The sequence below is a fragment of the Rana temporaria genome, chromosome 2 (genome assembly GCF_905171775.1).
Source record: "Rana temporaria chromosome 2, aRanTem1.1, whole genome shotgun sequence".
NCBI lineage: Eukaryota > Metazoa > Chordata > Amphibia > Anura > Ranidae > Rana > Rana temporaria.
Window position 1 is genome coordinate 371,514,030 of NC_053490.1, and position 24,578 is coordinate 371,538,607.

Below are 24,578 nucleotides of genomic sequence, written 5' to 3' on the forward strand. Positions count from 1 at the left end.
TAAGTTTCAGTTTTCCTGCTGCCTCATATATGCATTATGCAGTCGGTAAGAAGTAAGGATCCCTCATTAATGGCAACCATATAAGGAGCCTCTATGTGTCTTTCTGCCCTTGTAGGTTCATGGACATAAATAGTATTATGTTATTATATTTTGCCACCAGAGGGTCATCATCGTGCAGCACATGCATACTGACAAAGCTAAATAATATTGTGGCCCCACATAGACCTTTTAGTCAGCACATTTCCAGCAAATACTGAGATAAAATCTTTCAGGTTTCCCTGCAGGTTTGGGTCACACACTACTGTGCAAATGTTTTAAGCAGCTATTAAAAAATGCAGTAAATTAAGAATTAGAAATGTTAATAGTTTAATTTTATCAATATACAAACCAAATCAATCAATATTTGGTATGACCACCTTTTGCCTTCAAATCAGCATCAATTCTTCTAGGTACACAGTTTTTGAAGGCATGTGGCAGGTTCCAAACATCTTGGAGAACTAAACACAGATCTTCTGTGGATGTAGGCTGCCTCAAATCCTTTTGTTCCTTCATGTAATTCCACACAGATTCAATGATGTTGAGATCAGGGCTCTGTGAGGGCCCAACCATCACTTCCAGGACTCCTTGTTCTTTTTTACACTGAAGATAGTTCTTAACCACTTAAGGACCGCCTCCTGCACATATACGTCGGTGGAATGGCACGGCTGGGCACATGTACGTACAGGTAGGTCCTGTACTAGTACCCAGCCGTGGGTCGCGGGTGCGCTCCCGCGACCCGGTCCGAAGCTCCGGGACCGCGTGACCCGTGGACCCGATTGCCGCTGGAGTCCCGTGATCGGTCCCCAGGGCTGACGAACGGGGAGAGCGGTGTGTAGACACGGCTTCCCCGTTCTTCACTGTGGCGGCTGCATCAATCGTGTCATCCCTTTTATAGGGGGACACAATAGATTATGTCACACCTACAGCCACCCCCCCCCTACAGTTGTAAACACACTTCAGGGAACACATAACCCCATCAGCGCCCCCTTGTGGTTAACTCCCAAACTGCAACTTTCATTTTCACAATAAACAATGCATTTTAAATGCATTTTTTGCTGTGAAAATGACAATGGTCCCAAAAATGTGTCAAAATTGTCCGAAGTGTCCGCCATAATGTCGCAGTCACAAAACAAATTGCTGATCGCCGCCATTAGTAGTAAAAAAAAAAAAATTAATAAAAATGCAAAAAAACTATCCCCTATTTTGTAAACGCTATAAATTTTGCACAAACCAACCGATAAACGCTTATTGCGATTTTTTTTACCAAAAATAGGTAGAAGAATACATATCGGCCTAAACTGAGTAAAAATAGGATTTTTTGTACTCACCGTAAAATCCTTTTCTCTGAAGTCCATGGACGGACACAGCTCCTTAAATCTTGACAAGTGGGTTATGTTCCCTGTTTACAGGAGAGGACTAGGCAGAAACATGTTAAATAGTTAAATACATGTTACATTAACGGAGTTGAACAGCCCCGCCCAGGGGGCGGTCCCTCCAGACATAACCCTCCTCACTGCAGCATGCAGCCTCAGTTCGTAACAAGCAGTACAAACCTAAAAAGGAGGGTTGGGAGCTGTGTCCGTCCATGGACTTCAGAGAAAAGGATTTTACGGTGAGTACAAAAAATCCTATTTTTTCTTATCGTCCATGGACGGACACAGCTCCTTAAATCTTGACAAGTGGGACGTCCCCAAGCAGTGTAAAAAAACGAGGGGAAATATATCAGTAAAACCAATTTTTACTTCACCCCAAAACAAGCAGAGCTCCTCAACGGAGGAGGTGCAACTTTAAACAGCCGCCGGCAAAAACTAGCGGCTGAAAAAAACATCATAAGATGCACTCACAGCAACCATGTAAATTCTGGAAAAAGCGTGAACGGACGAGCAAATCGCTGCCTCGCACACCTGTGAGACCGACGCATGATGTCGGAAAAAACCCCCAGGAAGCACCAATTGCCCTGGTTGAAAGTGCAGTGACCGGAAAGGGGGGCCCGCCCCTTAGGAGCATAGGCCTGTATGACGGCCTGCCTGATCCACCGAGAAATGGTGGTCGACGAGACCGCCAGGTCCTTTTGTGGACCAGACACCGACATAAAAGAAAGTCAGAAGCTCCGAAACGGAGCCGTAGTAGGCTGGTATACCCGCAAAGCGCGTACCACGCCTAAAGTATGAAAGGCCGAAACCTCCTTCGGAAGAAGGGAAGGTCGCGGGCGCACCATCACCTAATCCTTATGGAGGATCAAGCATGGCGGCTTGCAAGACAAGACCACCAACTCAGAATCCCCTCTAAGAGAGGTAAAGGCCACTAAAGGGGCCACCTTCTGAGATAGTGTCAAGAGAAAATCTCTCTGATGTTTCCAAAAGGAAGGTTCCTGAAGAACCGAGAGCACCAGAGTCAAAACTCATGGGGGAAGAGATGGGCCAAGAGGGGAAAGTATATGACAAACCCCCTGCACACAAAAAAGGGGACCCACCAGGGAACGGGCCGCAAAAAGACCACTAAAAGAACACAGCCAAGGCTGAAATCTGCCCCCAAACAGTGCTTTAAGCAATTTTTAGATCCACTCCAAGCTTTAAAAACAGCAGGACCCTGGACACCGAGTACGTCCATGGACGTCACTCCATCCCTTCGCACCAAGAGAGGTGCGATGGTAGATCCTCCGAAGAAGACTATGGTGCCCTTTTGAGATGACCGAGTCAGACAGACCCCAGTCACCTAAAGTCTGGCTTCCAATAACCATGTTGAGCAAGTCAGTGACTGTACAACAGGAGGAAGTATGAGCTGACATCCGTCGTAAACACTGACCACTGGAAGGAAGAGACAACTTCCCGGACCGAAGAGTCGGGGATCTCTGTCACCAACTCAGAGAGACTCTGACTAGGTGGCGCACAGGAATATAATGATTTCAGAGATTTTTACCACCTGGAATCTTCGGAGGGTCTGAATGGGAATAACCCATCCACTAGGTCGGAGACAGAAGCTGCTCTCAGAAGAAAGTCGTCCAAGTAGCGAATGAGGCAAAGCCTAGCTGTCCCAACAAAGTTAGGATAAGTGCAAGCTCCTAGCTGAAAACCCATGGTGCTGACGCCAGATCATCACGAAGCACAGAAAAAAACACTGACGTGCGCAAAACGGGACATGCATGTATGCGTCCCTGATGTCCGAGGACGTCAGGACATCCCCCGGATGGAGCGCAGCTACCACCGAACAAATGGATTCCATGCGGAACTACCCGACGTTCACAAAGGTATTTAGGGCCTGAGGCCCATAGAGAACCCCAAAACTCTCGTCCTGCAGGAAAGGTAAAATTACCCCGCAGCTTAGCAAACACCACACTGCCCAAGGCAGACCGACGGGCCGGGAGAGGAAGACACGAGGAAAGAACTTTGTTCTGTGGATAGGAGGAAACCCTATCTAGTACTCCAAAGAGACCACCTCGCAGACCCACTGGTGGGAGAGCAGGGAGGTTTCACCGAATTGTGAACCTGCAAGCCGCCCCTCCCATCTAGAGACAGGGAGGGAATGCTACATACATTGGCAGGATTTGGGTGCCGGCGTGATCGGCTTACGCACCCAGGGACGGATTAGTCCCCCAGCTGGGCCTTTGATGGCCTGGGAGGGTTGCCCTTAAATAATACACACACATAGTGTGTATGTATATTATGTAGGTGTATGCACACATGTCTTTGGAGGAAACCGGAGTACCCGGAGGAAACCCACGCAGACACAGGGAGCAACAATGCAAGCTCCAGGCAGATTGGCGTCAGTGTCCGGATTCGAACCAATGACTCTCTTGCTGCCAAGTAATGGAGTTAAGCACTACACCACCATGTGCATAAAACCATTCTGAAACAGACGCCCTGGATAACAAGGGCGCAGCATTCAATGAAGCATCACAGACCTATATGAGGCCCTGGACCAGCTGGTCCGCTAGCCTAATAGCCTCAGGAGAGAGTCGGTGCTCCTCCACTGTCTGGTGCAAAATGCTCACTCCGTGAGTTGTATACAGCACTAGGAGTCAGGACTACTCCAAGATGGCCACCGAGCGTTCAGAACGCGGCCACAGGAAAATGGCCGGCACAATGTAAGCTGCGCCATAGTGCGGCTACGACAAAATGGGCGCCAATGGGAGTTTTCAATGTAATTAAAAAACCTCCCAAAAAATGGCGCCAGCGCCGACTGAGACCCCAGTGTAGTGGCCACAATAGGCCGCAAGCCAGACCCCAGCATGGTAAACATGTAACGGGTCAGTACTTCGGATCTTCTATCAGTCAGATCCATACAAGCGGGAGTTCCCGCCCGGCGGTGAGGGACTACAAAAGCCCTTAGCAGCTTTTCTCATTCCGCATCTCAGAAATTATCAAAGAAGGGCACAGAAGGAAAGAACCTACACAGCGGTCTGATTTGTGTGATCCAAAAAAGACAGAGCCCTCGGCGGAAACCCAGCTGCACTATGCAGCTTAGTAGAGTCCCTTGCAGCAGTAAAAAGCGCACGCCCATAAATGCCTTATTCTGCTTCTTTTTTTTTTTAACTAGGTACCTGGTCCATGGCTTCATAACAGAGCATTCCCCAGGGGATAACGAGGGAAGGGGGCACTCTTTTACCGCCCGCCGTCCACCCCCCACCCTGGCACAAACTGTGTCCAGGACTAACAATAAAAACTCTGTGCGAATCCCAGGTGCTAACACCTGCTGCCACCACCAGCATGTGGGGAAGGACCCAGATACTGAGTCCAATATTTACATAGTGTGTATTATAATATGCACACCTGTCCATACAAATAGACAAAAGCTCCTAGAGCCCTATTCAGGGCCTCTCACCCACTTGCTGCGCTGACCAGGGGTAACCAGGGGACTCCCTCAGGAGGAGACTGCCCAGCGCTGCCTGTGAGAGTAAAAGAACCGTGAGGTATCTTCTGCAGGGACCTGTGTTTAAACAGGAAAAGCCTCCTAGGGCTTTTTTTTATTTAAGGATAAGACACAGATACAGCATAAAAAGCAAAACCGTTACAGGTGTCACCAATCAGTCAGCGTCTGCTGAAGTATAATCATAAACATCTGTGCTCATCACAGGGCTTTTTAACAGTGAAAAAACCCTCACAGGAAAGTCCAATACAAAAAAAAAAAACACAGGCCAGATAACACAGTCCCCTCAGGAAGGCCCCCTCCCCCCTGACAGCGGCAATGTTAGCAATGCAGCAAGGGAAAGGAGCAGGGAAGTAAGGGGAAGGGACCCCCGAACCCCAGTAATGCCCAGCTGTACCAACCCACCGAAGTAGGAGGGACTGTACTTACCTGTCCAAGTGAGGACTCGCTGACGCATTCCTGACAGAACTACAACCGAAATGGAGGTAGCTGTCGGCCCGGTCCACTGTGAGTGAGACAACACCACAGCCCAGTCATATGTGGACCTCGGAGCAAAGCTCACCAGCCACCCCAGGAGTCATGGGGTATGGCGTGGCAGACCAAGCCTCTTTGCAAAGGTTTGTCCACGCTTGCTGGTCGGACTGAGTAGACTACAAGGATCTATATTATCCAGCCTGTCTCTCAGCCGACAGTTGAAAGAAGATTCTTCAAGAAAAAGTAAAATAAAATAAAATTTCTCCTCAGGGCGCTGGGCCCAAAGGGAGCCATTCGTCCATCTCCTTTGCTAGGCAGAACGAAACTGAGGCTGCAAGCTGCAGTGAGGAGGGTTATGTCTGGAGGGACCGCCCCCTGGGCAGGGCTGTTCAACTCTGTTAATGAAACATGTATTTAACTATTTAACATGTTTTTGCCTAGTCCTCTCCTGTAAACAGGGAACATAACCCACTTGTCAAGATTTAAGGAGCTGTGTCCGTCCGTGGACGATAAGAGAAAAAAAATGTATATATATTTTTGGGGGAAATTTATTATAGCAAAAAGTAAAAAATATTGCATTTTTTTCAAAATTGTCGCTCTATTTTTGTTTATAGCGCAAAAAATAAAAAACGCAGAGGTGATCAAATACCACCAAAAGAAAGCTCTATTTGTGGGAAAAAAAGGACGCCAATTTTGTTTGGGAGCCACGTCGCACGACCGCGCAATTGTCAGTTAAAGCGACGCAGTGCCGAATCGCAAAAAGGGGCAAGGTCCTATAGCTTCATTTTGGTCCGGGTCTTGGGTGGTTAATGACATTGGCTGTATGTTGTCCTGCTGTAGAATACATTTGGAGCCAATCAAACACCTCCCTGATGGTAAGGCATGAATAATTACCTGCCTGTATTTCTCAACATTGAGGATACCATTGATCCTGACCAAATCGCCTAATCCATTTCCAGAAATGCAGCCCCAAACCTGCAAGGAACCTCCACTATACTTCACTGTTGCCTGCAGACACTCATCATTGTACCACTTTCCAGCCTTTCAGCAAACAAACTGCTTCCTTCTACAGTCAAATATTTCACATTTTGACTCATCAGTCCAGAGCACCTGCTGCCATTTTCTGCACCCCAGTTCCTATGTTTTTAGCTTAGCCTTGTTTCCATGTCAGAGGTATGTTTTTTTTGGCCACAATTCTTCCATGAAGACCACCTCTGGCTAGATTTCTCCAGACAGCAGATGGGTGTACCTTGGTCCTACTGGTTTCCTACAGTTCTGTGTTGATGGCACTGCTGGACATCATCCAATGTCAAAGAGAAGTAAACAGTGTGTATTTCATATGCTGCATTAAGGATCCTTGGCTGACCACTGCGTCTACGGTCCTCAACGTTGCCCATTTCTTTGTGCTTCTTCAAAAAAGCTTGAACAGAACATCTTAAAACCCCAGTATGTTTTGAAGTCTTTGCCTGGGAGAGACCTTGCTGATGCCGTAAAATAACCTTGTGTCTGGTTGCTGTGCTTAGTCTTGCCATGGTGTATGCACTGTGACATTAAACTGTCTTCCACAACCTCACCTTAGTAGCAGAGTTTGGCTGATCCTCACCCAATTTTAAGCCTCTTACACAGCTGTTTTTGTTTCAGTTAATGACTATTTCAGCCTAAATATGAAATTGTTTATTATTAGCATCTGCTTGGTATAATTGATTAATCATACACCTGACTCTAATCCTACAAAATCCCTGACTTTGTGCAAGTGTACAACATATGCAATTGTAAGAATCAATGCTGGTTTGAAGCCAAACGGTACTCACGCCAAATATTGATTTGATTTATATTTTCCTTCTGTTCGCTCACTTTGCATTTAGTAAATGATTAAAAATAAACAATTAAAATATATATTTTTTAAAGCATTCTTACTTTACAGCATTTCTGCACACCTGCCTAAAACGTTTGCACAGTACTGTATATGTATATATATAATATATATATTATACACACCAATCTAAAGTGTGCATACATAGCTAGAATATATTGTGTCTCACCTCATCAATGACCATTATTAGAGGGTATGTATCTTCCGACAAGTAATTGAAAAGGCACCAAAGGCAAAAAGCATCTCTATTGGAAATCACTTTTTCAGCTGGACGATAGTTCTTTTTAGCTGTTAGAGTCCAACATAACTCATGAAAGCTCTCCTTTACAAATGTGCCTTCTACCACCTAAGGGTAAACAAAGTAATAAATGTGTCAGAAGACCACAAGGGAGAAAATGATAGTTTCTTAAAGGAGAATGATAGTTACAGCAAACATTCCTGTACATGTATATCATATATCCACTTTTCTTTATCACATACTATGATAGTGCTTCACAAATCCACACAGGAAAGCTGTTATCACAAATACAAATACATTTTGTACCTCCAGGTATAGAGGAGCATGTGACTATTGCCATGTGACAGAACTGGGCCAATCACTAAGCACCACTATTGTCACTTGGGGGGAGTCTATAGCCCTGTTTAACCTAAGAATTGTAGAAGTGTAGCTTCATCTGTGTCAGGGCTGGGCTCAGCCCTCCCTTCTGAGTGCTTAGGTTGCTCAGCTGTCAGTTAATTGCCAGCACTCATCATTCCACAGTGGCTCACCTGGTGATCATTTCCTGTTCGCCAGCCAGCTCCTTCTGGCTATTTAAACTGCCTGGTTCATTTCTTCCGTGCTTTCGCCTTGGTCAAACATATCTAGAGACTCTCTGCTGTGTTCCTGTTGAAGACATTCCTGGCTGACATCCCTTCTGGTTCCTGATCCTGTCTGCTGTCTCCGACTACGCTGATCTCTGGCTTCCTGATTTACTGGCTTGTTCTGACTACCTGCTTTGGCTAGCGTACCCTGGCTATGCGTCACGTACCTGGTTGGAGGCCGAAATGCTGAGAGGGCTCCCCTTGCGGTTAAGTGCAGTACATCCCTGAGGTTGGGTACAGAGGGTGTAGTGCCCAGAGAAGCACAGGTTGCCAGATGGATCCAGGAGAGAAGAGCTGGTGAGTGCCTGAGGAATACTGGAGAGTACAGGAAACACCACTAGGCTGCAGTCTCTAGGAGTCCTCGGTAACACTTAGCAAGGTGTGCACAAGGAGTAACAGTGGAAGCCGGCTGGGGATCAAACACTGTGGATCCAGGCAGGAGATGCAGGTTAGCAGGAATGGAGACATGCCAAAGGTCTGGTGTTGGAAAACAGGCAGAAACAGATAACTGATGCAAAGTCCTTGAAACAAGCCGGGATCAGGTGCTGGAGAAGGTAACAAGTCAGTAAAGCAAGCCAGGGGGTCAAACCAGGAGAGCGGATCAGACAGGTCAGGAACAAGCCGGGTCACAACAGGAAATCCAAACAGCAGTAATACAGAGACTCAGGAAGGCTGACGACAATCCAGCAATTTGGATCAGACAGTGGCAGCCTTTTATAGGCCAGCAGGAGGATCTTCCTGTCACATGATGAGCCTATGGCTCCCATTTCTTTTACTGGCAAGATTGCCAGTATTTCTTCTATGGACATTTCCCTTACACTATGTTTTGACTATGTTTACTGATTTGTACCATTTTTACCATTATATTTAAAGGTGTGCATTTTCTGTCTCCGTCTGATTCATGGTTCCTAACAGTCTGCTCCCAGTGATTGAACTGGGTGCAAAGAATAGGTAATGATGTGCTGCTGGGGATAGGAGATTACTATCACCCTCTTGCTTTGTCCTGCATTGGCAAAGCACAGTTTCACTTTAACAATTTACTTAATGCTCCTTTTTAACTGTTCACAGACACAGGACTTCTTGAGAAGACTTAAAGAAAATTACATTAAAAAAATAACTTACCTTGTCCAGTATGTATTGATTCAAATATGGCATATAACCCTGACTGGACACCGGACCGTCATCATCATCACGAAAATGATCTTCCAGTGCCACAGGATCATGAGGAATGCATAGTACTGTGTATAGATTATGGGACAATACCTGGGTAAAGAAAAAGCACAGATCACGGTGTAAGATAGACAGTAGAAACAGGCAGAACATTTAAGATATAGACACTGTTGGCTCACAGTCATTTTTGTATCAAGTATAGTCTTTTTAAAGTGGAACTCTGCCCACACAACATTCTTTTTTTAGTTAGGTGGAGTGAGACATGACTGGATCCCTCTAAAGGTCTTCATTGCTGACAATGAGGGATGTCTCTTCCATAGTGAACATGGCCATGACAAGCAAAGCTCTGTTGTAATCTGAACTTCCTGGATCCCCTTTTAAGACCCTGGATGATTTTCTATTAGTTGTGTAAAACAGCACTTCTGCAACTGAGGCCCCATACACACGGGAGGATTTCTCCGCGGATACGGTCCAGCGGACCGTTTCCGCGGATAAATCCTCTCGAGGATTTCAGCAGATTTTAATGCGATGGAGTGTACTCACCATCGCATTGAAATCCGCGCCGAAATCCTCTGGTGATGACGTGTCGCGCCATCGCCGCGATTATGACGCGGCGACGTGCGCGACGCTGTCATATAAGGAATTCCACGCATGCGTCGAATCATTACGACGCATGCGGGGGATCCCTTCGGACGGATGGATCCGGTGAGTCTATACAGACCAGCGGATCCATCCGTTGGGATGGACTCCAGCAGATGGATATGTTCTGCATGTCAGCGAATATTCGATCTGCTGGAATCCATCCCAGGGGAGATATATCCGCGGAAACAGATCCGCTGGCGTGTACACACCATAGGATCTATCCGCTGAAACCCATTTGCTGGGATTTATCTGCGGATGGATTCTATGGTGTGTACGGGGCCTAAGAAAAGAAGGGTTTGAAGTAGAATTCTATACTATGTAATAAATAAATAAATGCTGTTATGCGGCTCCAAGCAAGAATCTTGGCAAATACAGTTGTATGCAAAATTTTAGGAACCCCTGACAATTTCCATGATTGTCATTTATAAATATTTGGGTGTTTGGATCAGAAATTTAATTTTAATCTATCAAATAACTGAAGGACACAGTAATATTTCAGTAGTGAAATTAGTTATTTTTTAGGACCGAGTACAAGTACCGATACTTTTTTTCATGTACTCGTCGATTTGAATTACGCGCCGTTACGCCGCGAGAGATAGACTACGCCGCCGTAACTTACGGCGCAAAATCTTTATGGATTCGAACCAAACTGCAGTAAGGTACGGTGGCGTAGCGTATCTCAGATACGGTGCGCCGGGGCAGATCTGGGCACCCTAACTCTGCAGGGTGCCCAAACTTTTGCAGGCGCCATTTTTTTGTTTTCTGTAATTTTGAAAGTGTAAATTATGGAAATAAAATCTAACTTTTTTTGACATATTATAAGAATGTCTAATCTGTAATTTGATGCCTTTTGGAGATTTTTCCATCTTTCCTTGGCTTCGTTATGCACATTAATACAAATTTTTACCTGGGGTGCCCAAACTTTCGATCCCCACTGTACGATTGCTCTTCTCCAGAAACCCAACCAAGCCTGAACAAGCACATGGAGCAAAAAATTTTATTTTAGCAAAACGTTACCTAGGAGCTGGAAGACAGCATGTTTGACTAGCAAAAAGTCAGGCAGGTGAAAATTGCAACGGTCAGATCTGACTCTTAGCTTCACAAATCATCCCAAGTAAAGCTAAATAAAAAGTGGTAAATATACATATTTAATAGTTATGCCAGCACCAAGTCCGAATTACCACAGTGTCAATATCACTATCCTCACCTAGTTCTGCTGCAGGTGAGGACTCGCTCTCCGGTCAGCTGACTTCCCCACTGAGGCCGTCCGACCACTCCCCCAGCTCTGCCCACTGAGGCCGCATGTCTGCTCCGCCCACCAACGCCGCCTGCTTGCTCCATCCACCAACGCCGATTGCCTGCTCCGCCCACCGACGCCACTTGCCTGCTCCGCCTACTGACGCAGCCCGCCGGCTCCGCGGACCAAGTATCGGGGCAGGCATCGGAAGCATTTGTGCGAGAACAAGTACTCGCACAAATCCTCTGTATCGGTCCCGATACCGATACTAGTATCGGTATCGAGAAAACACTAGAACACACAATTGGTTCGGTGAACTCATTAAGCCTTGAACTTCATAGACAGGTGCATCCAATCATGAGAAAAGGTATTTAAGGTGGCCAATTGTAAGTTGTTCTCTTTGACTCTCCTCTGAAGAGTGGCAACATGGGGGCCTCAAAACAACTCTCAAATGACCTGAAAACAAAGATTGTTCTACATTATGGTTTAGGGGAAGGCTACAAAAAGTTATCGCAGAGATATAAGCTATCAAAGTGTCCACTGTGAGGAACATAGTGAGGAAATGAAAGACCACAGGCACAGTTCTTGTTAAGACCAGCAGTGACAGGCCACATAAAATATTGGAGAGGCGAAGGATGGTGAGAACGGTCAAAAACAGCCCACGGACCGCCTCCAAAGACCAACAACATCAACTTGCTGAAGATGGTGTCACTGTGCATCCTTCAACAATTCAGCGCACTTTGCACAGGGAGAAGCTGTATGGAAGAGTGATGCGAAAGTAGCCTTTTCTGTACACACGCCACAAACGGAGTTGCTTGAGGTATGCAAACGCACATTTGGACAAGCCAGCTTCATTTTGGAATTAGGTGCTGTGGACTGATGAAACAAAGATTGAGTTATTTGGTCATAACAAGGGGCGTTATGCATGGCGGCAAAATAACACAGCATTCCAAGAAAAACACTTGCTACTAGGGTTGTCCCGATACCACTTTTTTAGGACTGAGTACAAGTACCGATACTTTTTTTCAAGTACTCGCCGGTACCGAATACCGATACTTTTTTTTAAATGTGTCCCCAAATGCAGCCATGTCCCCCCACAAATGCAGCCATGTCCCCCCACAGATGCAGCCATGTCCCCCCCATATGCAGCCATGTCCCCCCCATATGCAGCCATGTCCCCCCCATATGCAGCCATGTCCCCCCCCATATCCAGCCATGTCCCCCCCCATATCCAGCCATGTCCCCCCCCCCATATGCAGCCATGTCCCCCCATATCCAGCCATGTCCCCCCCATATGCAGCCATGTCCCCCCATATCCAGCCATGTCCCCCCATATCCAGCCATGTCCCCCCATATGCAGCCATGTCCCCCCATATGCAGCCATGTCCCCCCATTATCCAGCCATGCCCCCCCCCATTATCCAGCCATGCCCCCCCATATCCAGCCATGTCCCCCCATATGCAGCCATGCCCCCCCATATGCAGCCATGTCCCCCCATATCAAGCCATGTCCCCCCCAAATCCAGCCATGTCTCCCCCATATCCAGCCATGTCCCCCCCATGCAGCCATGTCCCCCCCATGCAGCCATGTCCCCCCATATCCAGCCATATCTCCCCCCCATATGCAGCCATGTCTCCCCCATGCAGCCATGTCTCCCCCCCATATCCAGCCATGTCTCCCCCCCATATCCAGCCATGTCCCCCTTACCTGCATCCCGCTGCATCCCCGCTGCCGCCGACTGGTTAATGCGCGCGGGGAACATTACAGCTTTCATTTGAATAGCTGTAATGATTCGCGCCGCACTGCGTATAGACACTCCCCCTCGCTCGAAATTGGACAGTTCAACCGAGCAAGGGGGAGTGTCTATACGCGGTGCGGCGCGAATCATTACAGCTATTCAAATGAAAGCTGTAATGTTCCCCGCCCGTATTACCCAGTCGGCGGCAGCGGGGATGCGGAGTAACGGCGGCGGGATGCGGCGTAACGGTGACGGGGGTTCCAAGTATTCTATTTCGGTATCGGGGGTATTTGCGGGAGTACAAGTACTCCCGCAAATACTCGGAATCGGTCCCGATACCGATACTAGTATCGGTATCGGGACAACCCTACTTGCTACCCACAGTAAAATTTGGTGGAGGTTCCATCATGCTGTGGGGCTGTATGGCCAGGGCCGATACTGGGAATCTGGTTAAAGTTGAGGGTCGCATGGATTCCACTCAATATCAGCAGATTCTTGAGAATAATGTTGAGCAAAGTTGAAGTTACGCCGGGGCTGGATATTTCAACAAGACAACGACCCAAAACACGGCTCAAATGGGCATTTATGGAGAGGAACAAGAACAATGTTCTGGAATGGCCATCCCAGTCCCAAGACCTGAATATCATTGAACATCTGTGGGGTGATTTGAAGCGCGCTGTTCATGCTCGGCAACCATCAAACCTAACTGAACTGGAGATGTTTTGTAAGGAGGAATGGTCCAAAATACATTCATCCAGAATCCAGACACTCATTACAGGCTATAGGAAGTGTCTGTAGTAGTAATTTGATTTTTCTGTTGGGGTGCCCAAATTTATGCACCTGTCTAATTTCGTTTTGATGAATATTGCGCATTTTCGGTTAATCCAATAAACCTCATTTCACTACTGAAATATTACTGTTTCCTTCAGTTATTTGATAAATCAAAATTTAATTGCTGATCCAAACACCCAAATATTTATAAATGACTATCATGGAAAATTATCAGGGGTTCCTAAACTTTTGCATACAACTGCCTACATCTGTTCTTATATTAGTTTACTGTAATGCTCTGCAAAGCAGTTCTCATAGAAAAGGCAGGGTCATCACCCTCCCACAGCGTGGCACTATAAGGCCAAATTCACACTTGCCACACTATACCGCATGCACGTTACCATAATTATTTCACATGGAAACAAGTGCTGCAGTAAGGCAACTCATTCATTTTAAAATGGGCCACCAACACCAGAATGCATGAATAAAGGGACATGCTCCTTTTTGTTCAATGCAGCACACCACAACTTACAAATGATTCACATCTGTGCATTGCGGTGTGCTGAAATGCACATGTTGTATTGTGTTGGCAAGGTGAGTTGGGATGTCACTTAAAATGAATGGCACCACAACTGAGCTCCTCAGGTACTATGCACTTTAACATATGTTACTGCAAAGCATAGACATAAAACTGGCATACCACTGTAAACATTCTTAAAGGAGGTGAGAACACAGTGATAACCAGTTGCTATTAATATTATGCTGCTATTAAATCTAATTAGCAGGCAGTGTCAGTCTAGGTTCACACTATTGCAAGTCCTATGTGCTGCGTTTGGGTGGGTAGTACAGCAGCCCATTCAATTGACTGGGCTGCTGTGCCTGCAGGAAATGCAAAAAAATATCCCTGAACTTTTTCTAAAAATGTGGTTGATGGAAACGCACAGTGCTGTGGGACCACAAGATTTCCCACACCACTCAAAAACTTGATGTAAGCTAAAGAGCAGAACATTTTGTCTGTGGGCCAAGGAACGCGCTTGATGTCGGCTCTTCATTGGATAGATTGATAGCAGCGCAGCCATTGGCTCGCGCTGCTGTCAATCAACTCCAATGATGCGAAAGCCGGAGGGCAGGGCCGAGTCCTGTAGTCGGTGGCTATTGGATGCCGGATAAGGGAATAGCCGCTCCAGGTGGGAACAGCTATGACTAAGCACTATTTTCAGTGCGAAACGCATCAGCAGTTGGGTTTTATTTTACTTTGCTGTGACTTGTAGTGCTGTCCTTCTTTTAATAAAGGCTACAATTTGTTCAGAGTGTGGCTGTCCAGAGACAATTTGTGTTCCTGCTTTATTGGATGCCGGATACAGGACTCGGGAGCGCGCCCGTAAGGTAACCCCCTTGGGAGAGCGCTTCCTAGGGGGTTAGCTGGTGCGGGGAGGAGCGGAGACAGCTGCAGAGGGACCCCAGAAGACGTGGATCGGGGGCCACTCTGTGAAAAACAAGCTACACAGTGGAGGCAAGTATGACATGTTTATTTTTTTTTAAAGTGAAGCTTTACAATCTTTTTAACAAAGCTGTGCTGCCTAGAATTGCAGGGGAGAAAAGTGCTGTGCTACCTGCCTAGTTACTTAGATTAGATCTAGTCTAGGCACCCTTAAAAATTATAGACAATCTCAAGACACCCTTTAAAATTATGCACAGTCTCGGGGCACCCATTCTTAAATGTAAAAAACTGTTCTAATTGTTTTACATAATGTAGCAACATCCACAGGTAAGACACCCAACTTTAGAGGTGATGTATTCTTCCAAAGCAAATACACTTTTGCACTCTGGTACTGACTAGCATTCCTGTTTCTTTTCTCCCTTAAAGGGGTTTTAAAGGTTTGTTTTTTATTTTCTAAATAGGTTACTTTAAGATAGTGCATTGTTTGGTTCACTAACCTTTTCCTTCGATCTCCCTTCTAAGTGTTTTTTTTCTTTGTCTGAATTTCTCACTTTCTGTCGCTCCTCAGTAAGTAACTGAGGAGAAACAGGAAGTGAGAAATTCAGACAAAGAAAACATTTAGAAGGGAAATCGAAGGAAAAGGTAAGTGAACCAAAAATGCACTAGCTTAGAGGAACCTATTTAGAAAATAAAAAACAAACCTTTAAAACCCCTTTAATTCTCTCCATCAGTCCGCCAATGTGACCCTAGTGCTGAGGGAGATAGACATTCTCCTATCAACTGATGACATCATTGGTTGATAGGATGCCAGTGTCTAGAAAGTCCTAATGGTGCATAATGAAAACCTGTGTCTTTTTGTAATTAAAAGGCAGTCTTTATCCACCTGCTGGCTTGTATACAATGTTAATACATGTTTAGACATTTAGCCAAGGCACCCCTGAATAAACCTCAAGACACCCTGGTTGAAAAAGGCTGGACTAGGTAGACATAATTACAAATCATTCAACAGTTAATGCAGTTCACATGATTAATTCTGTATTTAGCTGTTTGTCTGACTTTCAGCTACAAGTCTTAAAAACGTAAAAAATAATATTGTAATATTTTATGTTGGACAGAAAAATGCATTTTGAAAATAAACAAAGTTTATAAAAATACACATAAAGTTTGTGAGTGTGACCTGCCAGCAACTAATCTGCACAGCCATCTTTATACCGGCAGTTCAGAGCTACTTATATAGGTTAGAACTCTGACCAAAATGCAGGAATTAAAGAGAAGCACAGATATATTGTATATTCATGCCTTGCATAGTTATGACTTTTCCCCACCCTCACCACTTCCGTTCCTCTTTTACTTCCTGCTCTACTGAGGTTTTCCTGCTACATAAAAGCTGCTGCACTAGCCTAGATCACTTACAAGCGATATACATAATCAAGGAGAAACAAAGAAACACAGAGAACCTAGAAACATCAGATACACGTTACAGTTAATCTAACATATTTGAAGTAACAATGCAATGATTGCTCAATGCACAAGTTCACACATAACTAAGGCTGTTTCCACTATTGCAACCCCAAAGTCGCACGATTTTTGATGCAAAGTCATGCGATTAGAACGGGGACCATTGAAATACATGGGTTTTGACTTGTCATGCGACTTCACATGTATCAAGTCGCATAACAACTCACAGTAGTGGAAACAGAGCCTTATATTGTATGTTATGTATCTTCCATGCTCTCAGTTTTATTTAAAGGAATTTTTTTTTTTAGCTAAATAGCTTCCTTTACCTTACTGCAGTCCTGGTTTCATGTCCTCATTGTTCGTTTTTGCTTTCATGTTGCTGTAATTCCTCTCTGTTCTGGACACTTCCTGGTTGTCTGTTTCCTGATAACCACAGTACTGGGAGATTTCTCACGTGGTCACTAATCAAGGAGGTGTGATTACTGTGTGGAAAACTAAACTGGATTGGTGCTGAGGAGTTTTAGACAAAGTATCACTGCTCTCTATTGGCTGACTGCCCTCTAGTGGCTCTCTGTACATCAGAGAACCAGCAAACAACAGCAAAAACGAAACTACACTGCAGGCACATTATATGATTGTTTTTTTATCAATTTTTAATCATTTTTAAAAGGAATCAGTTAACTATTATGTCTCTATGCCCTGTAAACAGTCATTTCAGCTAAAAAAAAATTTCCTTTAGTGACCCTTTAATGACTTTCCTGTGTTCTGACCTACACATTTTTCAAACCATACTCATTGCCATGGATTATCATTTGACATATGGAACTTCTACATGTACTGACAAAATGGCTGCTGGAATTAACCTAATGTGAATATTAATTTCAATGTCATGACATTAATGTCAATGCAGGTCACATAAACCTCATAAATGATGCAGTGCAAACAAGGAAGGTGCCCACATGATGACAAAATAATAAATCATAAATAAAAATGAAATGCTCAGCACATGAAATTTTAATTGCATAAGTGTAATATGTACAACAATAAAGTATTTCATAATAATCTGTGTATTATGCACTCCTGGACTCAGGGTAGAGTAGGTTCAGAAACTACTGCCCCCAATTTGACCACACCCACTACTATAACTCTTCTATTTAAAGGAGTTGTAAAGTCTCAAGTTTTTTCACCTTAATGGCAAAATACTCGTCGCTCTCGGGTTTCCAGGGTTACAGAGAGAGAGGAATAACATCAGTGCAGCAATTGCCGCAGGCTCCGCAATGGGACAGAAGAGTCCGGGAAAGGCGGCGGGATAGGAGGTTGGGACCTCGTTCTGCCAACCGTAGAAGTGATCAAGTGGCTAATTAGCCACTGTAATCACTTCTGCTACAAAGGGAATTGCAGGCTGAAAAGATCCATACCAGGATGATGCCTGTAGGTGCGGGCATCATCCCGTAGAGTATAACTACTAAAACCCAAGGACGTCCATGGCAGAAGTACCGTAGTTGAAGCAGAACTTTAAGACCTCCTCCCCTCATCCTCTGTTGCATTTGACAGGTCATTTTTTTTGGGGGGGGGGGGGGGTACCTCGTTTTGACAGTTCTCCTCTCCCCCTCCCTCTCTGCAGTCTTCTGGGACATGTCACATGGTTTGCACATGCCCAGTGGACAGCCGACTGTGAAGCTGTAAGCAGCACAGCCAGCTGCTCACAGTTAGGATGCCTGCTCTGGGAACCCGAAGGCTAAGAACTAGTACAGGTGAGAACAGTGCTGAATCCCTGGGCAGGTAAGTGGCCTGTTGTTAAAAGTCAGCAGCTACAGGATATTTTCTAGGGTGAAGAACTGCTTTAAATGTGGCCCTAAATCTTGTAAGTATGTTTTTTTAAGATTAAAGATTCATACTTACCTATGTGGATGCAGCATCAGACCGATGCTGCAGCTGTCCCCGCCGCCTCTGCACTGAGAACCGAGCCACCAAACACTGCCGATGGCTCAGTTCTCGCAGATCCCAGAGAGGAGAGCTGCTGACTTTGAGTCAGCGTCTCTCCTCTCTGCTCGTCCACGCTCATTGGAGCACTGAGCTGCCGTGTCAGCGGTTTGCTGAGACTCCCATCAGTTAAGGCAGCTAGCAGATCCACACTTGGAAGTCGGGATGACGCGCTGGCTTGAATGATGACAGTGAGGTCAGCAGAGAGCGAACTTCAGACTGCTCTCCGGTGAAAACAGGTCACAGGAGTGCAAAATGAAAGACCATGACATGAAGTAAGCGGCTGTAAAGTTTGAATATACTGTTTTCTTTTATAATTTTATTGTTCTTTAACCACTTCCTTACCAGGCCTATTCTGGCACTCCTCTCCTACATGCAAAAATCATATTTTTTTGCTAGAAAATTACTCAGAACCCCCAAACACTATATATGTTTTTTTAGCAGACACCCTAGGGAATAAAATAGCGGTCATTGCAACTTTTTATCTCGCACAGTATTTGCGCAATAATTTTTCGAAAGCCTTTTTTTTTTGTAGAAAAAAAAACGGTTTCATGAATTAAAAAAGTAACAAAACATTAAAGTTAGGCCAATTTTTTTACATAATGTGAAAGATCAAGTTACGCTGAGTAAATAGATACCTAAAATGTCACCCTTCAAAATTGCACTCGCTCGTGGAATTGCGCCAAACTTCCGTACTTAAAAATCCTCATGGGCGACGCTTGAATTTTTTGTACTGGTTACATGTTTTGAGTTACAGAGAAGGTCTAGGGCTAGAATTTTTGCTCTTGCTCTAACGTTTGCGGCGATACCTCACATGTGTGGTCTAAACACCGTTTTCATGTGTGGGCGGGACTTATGTATGCGTTCGCTTCTGCGTGCAAGCTACCGGGAACAGGGGCACTTTAAAAAAATAATAATTTTATTGTTCATTTTTATTTAAACTTTTTACTTTGATATTTAAAAAAATATATATATCACTTTTATTCCTATTACAAGGAATGTAATCATCCATTGTAATAGGAATAAGCATGACAGGTCCTCTTTACAGTGAGATATGGGGTCAATAAGACCCCATATCTCACCTCTAGGCTGGGAAGCCTGAAATCCCCCCCCCCCAAAAAAGAAAAGATTACCGCTTCTTAGCCGAATCGGCGCATATTTTTTTTAATGCAGAGGCGGGGCGTGACGTCATAACATCGTGCCCGGCCTCCGACGAGCATAGAGACTCCATCTGGTCCACCGGAAATATCTATGGTAGGCATCTGGGCCGGCGGATCTGTTCTTCGACTCACCAATCGCATCGGTGAGTCAGTAGAAGCACCGGAGGGCGGTGGGAGGGGGGGGATGTCCCCTCTCGCCGCCCTTGAGAACGATCAAGTAGCGGAACTGCCGCTATGATCATTCTTACGGTGCACAGAATCGCTGGCTCTAAAAGATGATATCTGAATGATGCCTGTAGCTGCAGGCATCATTCAGATATCACGGCTCAAAGTCGAGGACGTCCATGGGAGCGCGCCTAATTTAAATGGCACACGCCCCTTTGAATTACGTGGGCTTACGCCGGAGGACACCGGCGTAAGTTTTCTCGCAAGTGCTTTGTGAATCAGGCACTTGCGATGAAAACTTGCGGCGGTGTAACGTATCTACGATACGTTACGCCGCCGCGATTCTACGTGAATCTGGCCCAAGATGTGTAAGCAACTGTGCACTTTTTTGTGTTTTCTGTTACTATATGGAATTGAAAAATATGCAATGATACTGTAACAAAGCTGTTATTTACTGTATTCGTTGAAAAAAACAAATTAAGGGCTTGTTGTTAGTACATAGTGTGGTGGATTAATGGCAGCTACTACTAGGACACATAGGGCCAGATTCAGTAAGAGTTAGGCCGGCGTATCAGTAGATACGCCGACCTAACTCGGAATTTGCGCTGTCCTAAGTTTAAGTGTATTCTCAAACAGAGATACACTTAAACCTATCTAAGATATGACGGCTTGCGCCGTCCTATCTTAGGGTGCAATATGTAGGCTGACCGCTAGGTGGCGCTTCCATTGCGGTCGGCGTAGAATATGTAAATCACTAGATACGCCTATTAACGAACATACGTCTGCCCGTCGCAGTAAAGATATGCCGTTTCCGTAAGAGATAGGCCGCCTAAAGATAAACATGCCCCCTAGGTGGCGTAGCCAATGTTAAGTATGGCCGTCATTCCCGCGTCAAAATTTAAAAAAATGTACGTTGTTTGCGTAAGTCGTCCGTGAATAGGGATTTACGTCATTTACGTCCACGTCGAAACCAATAGGCCCGTGCGGCGTACTTTGCCGCAATGCACACTGGGATATGTAGGCGGACGGCGCATGCGCCGTTCCAAAAAAACGTCAATCACGTCAGGTCAACACAAATTAACATAGAACACGCCCCCTCAGCCTATTTTGAATTAGGCCTCAGCCTATTTTGAATTAGGCGTCCTTATGCCCGCTCGCTTTAGGCTACGCCGCCGTAACTTAGCAGGCAAGTATTTTGTGAATCATGTACTTGCCTCGCTAACTTACGGCGGCGTAGTGTAAACACGATACACTACGCCGCCGCAAAGTTAGGGCGGGCTATGTGAATCTAGCCCATAGAAAACTACTGTTTTCTTTGTGCCTTGTTTACAGTGCAATGCAGCTCACATGAACATTACATTGTCCTCTCACCATGGCTGACTGCAGCCAAAAACTGACAGCTGCCCGCACACTAAAACAAAACATTTAGCATGGGAGCAGTGTGAATGGGCCCTAAAAATACAAATATTTAAAATATGTGAACTGATGTTTGTGTGGGCAGCATGTAAACAAAGAGTAGTCACTGAGAAAAAGAAATGCGGATGCTCTCATATAGTAAAGCAGAAGAAACTCTGCCATTATTGTCAGTCTACTAACAAAATAAGGAATAAACTGCATTTCTAGCAAGACCATCAGAAATTTCTCAGTACTTGTAGCACTTTTAAAGCAGAACTAAAGGCTAAAAAAAAAAAAAAATTCGAACAGGCAAGTTCTTTATTGCAAACATGCAAAATCTCTTCTGCAATAAAATACATGTACCTGCCTGTTCACAATTCTTTGCAAAACGTACACAGAGCTGTGCATGTGCAGCTTTGTTTACATTTCTGGCAGACTCCCAGTGTGCCAAGATCACTCAACTCCCGCACCGGTCAATCCAGATGGCTGAAGACTGGCACCCAGAAAAAGCCAGGAAGAAAGGGCTGGGCAGCAGTGTGGCTTAGTGGTTAGCACTTCTTACTTGGTTACATAGTTGGTGAGGTTGAAAAAAGATACAAGTCCAACCTGTGTGTGTGCTTACTGTATATGTTTTTTTTTTACAAATCTCTTTATTCATTTTCCTTGTTCATTCCATATCCATATAAACATATATCAAAATATATACATTTTACACATTACTCCAAAATATCTTAAAAAAACATAATTTCATCACATTCACCTACAGTCAAACTATACATTGGTATCCCTTTCATACCTTGGTTTGTTCTTTTCCCTTCTTTTCTCTCTTCTTGTTCCCTCCTCTCCCTTCCCTCTCATCCTACCCCGAAGCTATCGTAGTATTTTCTATCCAGTTCGCCCACACTTTCCTATATTTCTCTTCATTCCCTCTATTACAATATATCTCCCTGTATAGCGATAGATTGCTATTTACCAAATTTTTCCATTGCATTACCGAGGGAGCTTCCACCCTCTTCCAGTTTAGAACTATTGTTTTCCTTGCATAAAAAAGTAACAGTCCACCTGCGTTCTTCTTTCTATAGGGGCCTTTTTTTCTTCCACTAGTCCCAGTAGACAGGTTTCTGCCTCTAAGTCGAGTGGAACTGCGGTCACTTTATCAATAACTCGCAGGATCTCTCTCTAAAATATCCTTATCTTTGGACATGTCCAAAATATATGAATAAAATTTCCCGGGGTGCCTGCACATCTCCAACAATTTTGTGAATTTGCTGGAGATATTTTGGACATTTTGTACGATGCATAGTAACTCCTATGTGTTATTTTAAATTGAATTAGTTTATCCCGTAGTGAGACTAAAATCTGGAATGGAAATTTGTATATTTCCCCCCAATTCTCTGCTGATAAATTTGGTACATCTCTCATCCAACAGTCCCATAATTTATTCATATCTGGTAAATCTGTGTTTAATAAATGGGTATAAATAATTGAAATCAATCCTTTTTCCTTTTTCTTTCTCACTATTTGTTCTAAACCTGACTCTGTTAGTTGTGGAATACCTTCGGGAAACTGAGCTGACAGGGCATGCACCAACTGCATATGTCTAAAAAAATAGCTCTCAGGCACATTCCAGTTCTGTCTCATTTCCCTCCTGAATTACTTTTTTTTTTTAACTCCGTATTTTGTCCACGCTCTAGGATCTTGAATGGAAGCTAGATGTATGAGCTCCAGATTTTTCCATAAAGGAGTATTTGGAGATATATCTATTCTTGAGTTTCTTTCCCCTGCCAACCCGGCTTTCCATGCCTTTACTGTTATCATTGGTGGAGTTAAATCCTGCCCACATTTTTTCCCGCGAAATGGTAATACCTGCAGGGCCTCTACAGACTGGACCACTGCAGCCTCCACCATTGTAGTGGGATTATATCCATCGGGATTTAACCACCTCCCTATTGTGACTATTTGCGCTGCTAAATAATATTTGTAAAAGTCTGGGAATGCTAGCCCCCCCTGTGTCACTTATATGTTAGTAGTACAGTGTATACCCCTGTATGTTGTGGTCGTTAAGGTGCCCATCTAATAGAATATATATTTTTTTGGTTGAATGAAGTTTGCATGTTCTACCTGTGCTTATGTTGGTTTACTCTAGGTATTCTGGTTACCTCCCAAACTCCAACGTCATGCTGGTAGGTTAATTGGCTGCTATCTAAATTGGCACTAGTGCTTGTGAGATAAGGACCTTACAATTGTAAACTCCTTGATAGCAGAGTCTAATGTGTATGTACAATATGTAAAGTGCTGCAAAAATTGATGCCACTATATAAATACCAGTGATAGATGAATAAGTTCTGATTAGAGCATTCAGAGATTCAGCTTAAAGCAGTATAAATCCCCAAAGCAATCATTTATTATATTGCAGCTTACCAATTCTTAGATATGATGGCGATATTAGTTTCCTTTTTTAAGGCTTTCTTTCTTTTCATCTGGTGGTCCAGCCAGCAAGTCTGTTTTTCACAAGCCCAAGCTCTCCAGCAGAATGTATCAGTTTACGTAGATGAGACAAATCACTTAACACTTGCAGTGGTGATTAAAATGATCAGCTTTTATTTATTCACACAAAACCTTTTATGCCAAAAGAAAAAAACTGTTTGCTGTAACCGATTTTAAAGTGTGAGGTGGAGTGTGGCTTCAATTTGTTTGGTTTATTTAAAGCTGCTAATACACTATTACAGAAGGTTTGTTACGGACCAGATTACCAGCTGAAAACTGGGGAAAAAGGCCAAAGAAAATAAAACTGATGCAGCCACTATATGTAATGACTGGTAAGCTGCAATATATAACATTTTTGGTTTGGGATTTAACACCTCTAAGGATTTTGAATCATTGTTTTAATGAAAAGAAAAACTAAGAAACAGACAAGCAGCCGCAAAACAAACAGGATTAAAGTGGTTGTTAACCCTTACAGACCACTTTGACCTACAGGTAAGCCTAGATTAAGGCTTACCTGTAGGTCCAAGAAATATCTCCTTAACCGCTTAACGACCGCCGCATGTATATGTACAAAATGGCACGTACAGGCATATGGGCGTACATGTACGTCCCCACCTTTCCGCGGGTCGGGGGTCCGATCGGGAAACCCCCCGCTACATGCGGCGGTCGGAAACCCGCCCCCTCGCGATCGCTCCCCAGAGCTGAAGAACGGGGAGAGTCGTATGTAAACACGGCTTCCCCGTGCTTCACTGTGGCGGCTGCATCGATCGAGTGATCCCTTTTATAGGGAGACTCGATCGATGACGTCAGACCTACAG

General features: G+C 44.6%; 1 protein-coding gene across 2 annotated transcripts in view; it reads right to left on the reverse strand.

Annotated features, from left to right (window-relative positions):
* The window catches only part of DEF6 (DEF6 guanine nucleotide exchange factor), a 111,765-nt gene that overhangs the window by 52,323 nt on the left and 34,864 nt on the right, over nucleotides 1–24,578 (reverse strand). For both annotated transcript variants that reach the window (XM_040337783.1, XM_040337782.1), the window contains exons 2-3: nucleotides 9,236–9,376; nucleotides 7,422–7,598 (exon numbers count right to left, since the gene is read on the reverse strand). In XM_040337783.1, coding sequence (XP_040193717.1) covers nucleotides 7,422–7,598; nucleotides 9,236–9,376 — 318 coding nt within the window. The remainder of the gene's footprint in view (nucleotides 1–7,421; nucleotides 7,599–9,235; nucleotides 9,377–24,578) is intronic.